This window comes from Leuciscus leuciscus, assembly GCF_965113295.1.
Source record: "Leuciscus leuciscus genome assembly, chromosome: 12".
Lineage (NCBI taxonomy): Eukaryota > Metazoa > Chordata > Actinopteri > Cypriniformes > Leuciscidae > Leuciscus > Leuciscus leuciscus.
The window spans coordinates 38,703,639-38,709,638 of NC_138736.1; the positions used below are offsets into that span (position 1 = coordinate 38,703,639).

General features: G+C 37.1%; 1 protein-coding gene and 1 long non-coding RNA gene across 4 annotated transcripts in view; one reads left to right on the forward strand and one right to left on the reverse strand.

Moving 5' to 3' along the window:
* The window catches only part of trpn1 (transient receptor potential cation channel, subfamily N, member 1), a 37,956-nt gene that overhangs the window by 23,582 nt on the left and 8,374 nt on the right, over positions 1-6,000 (forward strand). For all 3 annotated transcript variants that reach the window (XM_082185429.1, XM_082185431.1, XM_082185430.1), the window contains 6 exons: positions 238-336; positions 1,424-1,624; positions 3,064-3,162; positions 3,887-4,093; positions 5,062-5,163; positions 5,869-5,967. In XM_082185429.1, coding sequence (XP_082041555.1) covers positions 238-336; positions 1,424-1,624; positions 3,064-3,162; positions 3,887-4,093; positions 5,062-5,163; positions 5,869-5,967 — 807 coding nt within the window. The remainder of the gene's footprint in view (positions 1-237; positions 337-1,423; positions 1,625-3,063; positions 3,163-3,886; positions 4,094-5,061; positions 5,164-5,868; positions 5,968-6,000) is intronic.
* LOC309510620 overlaps positions 1-6,000 on the reverse strand; it is a 62,715-nt gene that overhangs the window by 4,729 nt on the left and 51,986 nt on the right. The window lies entirely within an intron of this gene.

The following is a 6,000-nucleotide window of genomic DNA, read 5'->3' on the forward strand; positions in this document are numbered from 1 at the left end:
GGCAGGGCAACTTATTTTTCATCTAATAAATATATTTTATTTTATTTCATTTTAACTTTATTTTAATTAACAAAAATAGTTTTAATAGTTTTAGTTCACAATAATAACTCTGGATGCAAACTGTTACTTTGCATGTTTTCTGTCAGTTTGGCACAGTAGCTTCACTGTAAACAGTTTGGTGTAGTTAAACTTGAGCTTGTTTATTGATGTGTTTGTGCATATGTTTGTGTGACACAGAGCGGCTGGTCTCCGCTGTTGTTGGCCGCAGATCAGGGTCACACAGAGGTCGTGAGGGTCCTGCTGCAAAACAATGCCAGAGTGGACGTGTTTGATGAGGTCAGAAAGATGATTAATCACTCAAGCTTATTACTGACTCGTCTGGATCAGTGTTACTTTAGTATTGTTTATATACTATTATAGTATGCATTAAGATTTTAGTTTGTTTTAATTATTTTAGTACAGATGGTAATATGATACTGAATAATTGCTGTATTAGCCATGCTACTCCAAGAAACCTCAAAGAAATATCCCAAAAAAAACATGTTTTAGAAATAACAGTAGTAACAATAGTATTTATCTGCTAGTGTAGTATTTAATGAGCAGCATGCAGAGTTTAAAGTGCCCCATTATGCTTTTTTGGGGATATTACCTTTCATGTAGTGTGTAATAAAGCTGTTTGTGAATGTAAAAGCTCTGTTTCAAAGATCAAAGTGCACAACAAATAATTTTCTCCCAAAAGAAAGAAGCGATTCTGCCTGAAACGAGTCGTCAGTAATTTCAGTCTTACTTCCTGCTTTAACCTACATAGGTTTGTAACAAATTTGCATAATATCAGTCTATGGTTTTCATTGGCTACTGGTGAACAGCGTCTCTTACACTGTAGTTGTATCAGAGACTGGAAGAGTTTGGTTCGAGTTGTTCATGTCGAGAGGACGCTGTTTTCTGCTGCCAAAGCAAATCCACTTTGATCAGATTGATACTGTAAAACCGAGCCATCGTTACTGTTCGTATCACTGTGTATCGAGTGCTGAGGAAGAGCTGAAGTTCAGATATAATGTGCTTTTGGATTCTGTCACACGCTGGAAGCAGTCAACCAGTCACAACAGATTGGCCAATATTTTGACCAATCAGAGCAGGCTCTTGGAAAGGCGGGGCTTAGAGAGACTGAATCATTTATCAAACCGTTTCAGACCCTGTGAGAAAAGAGTTGATGCTGCAGTGTATATTATGTGAAAATGAAAGTGTTTTTGACCTTGGATGCATGTAAACCTATTGTGAGAGACATCCAAAACAAAATAAGTTACCTATAAAATAGCATAATGGGGCACTTTAAAATTTTTTTTACATAATAGCCTTTTATTATGAGACTTTTGGTCCTGAAGAACTTGATTCATGAATTGTGATTTTTGTGAAATATCAACAGGAGGGGAAGGCCGCCATTCATCTGGCAGCAGAACAAGGTCATCAAGACATCGTGGATATCCTGCTGTCCCATAAGGCCTTTGTGAACGCCAAGACCAAACTGGGCCTGACGCCTCTTCACCTCAGCGCTCAGAGCGGGTCGGCGCGGCTCGTCCGGTTACTGGTGGAGACCCATCAGGCCAGTGTTGATGCTCTGTCTCTGGTAAGAGCCCTGCTCTCTGCAGAGATTATAGGGGCTTTCGCACCGGAGGAACATTTTCATAGTTCCTAGAACTATATGGCGGAAATTCCCGTTTTTTGGCGTGTTCGCACCGCAGGAACTAGGAACGATTTTAGTTCTAGGAACTCCTTTTGGAGGAACTTATTTAGCTCCTACTTCAGAGTCAATAGCCGCTTTCCGACCAAGTAGTTACAGGAACCTAGTTCTAGGAACTGTCCACTTCTAAACAGTTCTATGAACTACTCTCCCCCAAACTCGGTTTTGCGTTCGCACTGGCCATAGGAACTGGTAGGAGGGGTAAGGGAGTGACGCAACCACAGCGACTTTTATTTTGACGGAGCGAAGGACCTTTATTTTGACGGCGCTGAGAACGCCAGAGCAAACAATGCTCGCATTCTCTGTGTTCATTAGTTAGCGATCTGTCTAACAATACTGTTTAACATGTTATTAGATAGAATTGTTATAGAAAGTACACAGTATATGAAAAAAAAGTTATTAGCCTATGCCGTGTGGTTGATGTCCAGTGTTGCTAGCTGAGCAGAAATACATAATCATGTTTCTCTTGGTCTCCTCAAAGTTTTCTCTTCAGCGTAAAGGTTTAGAGACCCATCTATCACTGTTTTCCATGTTTGTATCTAGTTTCTGGAGTAAATGTATTGGCTATAATCTGTGTGTTTACATATATCTGTTTTAAAAATGGCAGGTTCTAGTGTTTTGCATGCGTTCGGTCATCAGCGTACACTAACGTCACGGGTAGTTCCTATAGTGCTGGTTTAGACCCTACTCTGAAGTAGGAGCTAAATTAGTTCCTCCAAATGGAGTTCCTCGAACTAAAGTCGTTCCTAGTCGGCGTGTTCGCACCGCAGGAACATACGGGTACTTAAGCCAATAGTTCTAGGAACTGTGAAAAGGTTCCTCCGGTCGGAAAGCGGCTAATCTAAACCAGCACTATAGGAACTATCCGTGACTTTAGTGTTCGCTGATTGGCCGAATGCACACGAAACACTAGAACCCGCCATTTAAAAAAAAGGCTGTGTACACACACAGATTATAGCCTATATATGTAATAATTTTTCATTACTGTCTACTTTCTATGTATAACAGTTCTATCTACCGGTAATAACGTATTAGACAGAACTGTTAGACAGATCGTAAACTAATGAACACGGAGAATGCGAGCACTGTTTGCTCAGGCTCAGGCGTTCTCAGTGCTGTCAAAATAAAAGTCACAACAACAAGTGCGGCTTACGTCACTTCAGAGTTCCTACTGGCGGTGCGAATGCAACCAGGAAAACGTTCCTATGGGAACTATTAGTTCTCGGGGAACCACCCTGGTGGCTAGATCCTAGAGCTATCCGGTGCGAAAGCCCCTCATGTGACTTAAAGCCGGAGAAACTCAGCTGGATGTCTCTTGTTCACAGAGAAAGCAGACGCCTCTTCATTTAGCAGCCGTCAGCGGGCAGCTGGACATTTGCAGCAGCTTATTAAACCTGAAAGCTGACATCACTGCCGCAGATATCGTGAGTGACGTGACAGCTCTGTCGGCTGTAAATATGACACGGAAACATTGGCACTTGCAATAAATAATGTATTTATTTAATCTTGCATCACGTTTCCACCCTCAAATCCACCAATATTACGATTTGACCCTTTTTTAATGTTTCTAACTTAAAAATATTTATTTTATATATATTCAATATATTGATTATATTATATTATATTATATTATATTATATTATATTATATTATATTATATTACAGTACATGGTTAGTGCTATTACATTAATAAACAATTTACCTTACAACACTTTACAAAAAGTTTTCATATGTTAACATTAGTTAACATGAGCTGACAATGAACAACACTTACTTATTTATCTAGTTAATGTGAATTTCAGCATTTACTAATACATTTTTAGGATCAAAAAGGTAACATAAGTTAATGCACTTTTAAATAACATGAAAAAAAAATTATGTATATTTTGATTCATCAATTCATGAATATATATTCATAATTTCATATTTTTTCTGCTATTGTCATGTAAATGCACCTTTTCATGCTACTTCAGATGCACATTTTTGCTGTGTAAAGGTAGTATAAGATATTTTATATATATTCTCAAAATAATTCTTTATATGTTATGGTAATTTGGCTTTTCATATTCCCCAAGATCCTGTTTTTCCGACTCCTACAACTCTTTATAGCTGACAGATAATGGATGGTTTAGTGCTGTTGTGTTTCAGCACGGACAGACTCCTCTTCATCTGGCGGCGGAGAGCGATCACTCTGAGGTGGTGAAGCTGTTTCTGAGGCACAGGCCTGAATTAGCCACACTAGCTAACATGGAGGGCGCGACCTGCGCACACATCGCTGCGGCTAAAGGCAGTGCGGCTGTCATCAGAGAACTGCTCATGTTCAGTCAAGGAGGACCGCTCACACTCAACAACAAGGTCAGGTCAAGGGTTAAAGGGCACCGCCGGTCAGGAAATGACATCATTTTGTTTTATTATTTTAGTATCATTGAGACACACACACACACACACACACACACACACACACACACACACACACACACACACACACACACACACACACACACACAAAGTTTGAAGTAGATTATTTTTTTTATTTTTTTTATTGAGCTATAGTGTTTGTTTTTTATTTCAAATTTTCATTTAGTACAACTAAAAAGTTGGCAACTGGCTAAAATAAAAGGGTTTTTATATTTTATGTCAGTTAACATTATTTTATTTCAAGTAATGAAAACTTTTTTTATGGTTTTAGTTTTTTTGTTTATATTTATTCATTTTATTACAGTTTTATTCATTTTACTACATCAAATTAAACTAAATTAAAATAAGAATTGTTTCCTTGGCAGCTAGCTAAAACAAAATATGTTTAAGTTTTTTATATATTTTATTTCAGTTTACATTTATTTTATTTCAAGAAATCAAAATATTTTTATGTATTTTATTGTTATTATTTAAAAAAAAATGTCTATATAGTATTTATTTTTATTTTTTAAGTTTTTAGTTTATTTTCTGTTTATTTTTGTAAAATATTTTTTCAGTTACCACTAATTTTATTTCAAGTAATGAATATTTTTCATGTTTTTATTTATTTTTTAAATATGTCTATATAGTGTTTATTAATTTTTATTTAATTTTTAGTAATTGTATTATATCAAGTTGAACTAAATTAAAATGAAGAATGTTGCCTTGGCAACCAGCTGAAATATATATATATATATTTTTTAAATACATTTTCTTTTAATATTTTGTATTATTTTAGTTGATGTTTGTTTTATTTCATGTTTCATTTAATGCTCGTTTAATGTTTTATTTTATTTCATGTCTTAGTTGACTATAGTTACCCTGTATATTTTATGCTCTTTCTAACTAAAGCTAACTCTGACCAGGCTAACGGCGTGTGTCCGCTGCATCTGGCAGCCGCTGGCGGACACACAGAGGTGGTGAAAGTGCTTCTGGAGGCCGGAGCTTCAGTGACGGAGGAGGATCTGGTGAGTCCGACAAACAGTTGTAGACTTGTATGAGAAGTTTAAAGGGCTGGTATAATGCCCTTTTCACAAGATGTGAAATAAGTCTCTGATGTCCCCAGAGTGTGTGTGTGAAGCTTTAGCTCAAAATACCCCACAGATATTTGTATATAGCATGTTAAAGTTGTCACTTTTTGAAGGTGAGCAAAAACGCACAGTTTTTGTGTCTGTCCCTTTAAATGCAAATGAGCTGCTGCCCCCTCACAGGGGGCGGAGCTACAACAGCTTGCACTCACACAGACATGCACTGAAAATTTCAAAAACGTTTAGCCTTTTATGTTCAAACCGAAGTCAGAGAATGATGGAGAGACTCAAGAAGAAGTGACAACATGTAGACAACATTTCTGAATGATTAGTTGATGAATTTATGTAGCTTATGTGTCATTGATTAGTATATTCTGTCATGATAATCTATAAATCGCATTCCCGGGGGGCGGGGTTTATGTAAAATTGTGGTGTAGTCTCTACCAGCCGTTTGTTGTAGTCCTTAAAAAGCAATTTCTTTAAAAGCAAATCTCTCCCTTTGCTTTGAACTTTGAGCGTTGTAACTTTGCAGATGTTGTTTATGCTCAAACAGCAACATTACACACTAACTAAAGTTAGAGAAGTGAAATCATAATCAACCACCCCTTTAAAAAAGAACATTGATAATTCCACTGACCCTTTCAGGAGGGCATGACGGCCATTCATTTGGCAGGCAAGAATGGACACACTCATATTCTGGAGGTGCTGAAAGGAAGTGTTTCCCTGAAGATCCAAAGCTCCAAGGTGCTTCATATGAACACATGACATCTGCTTATA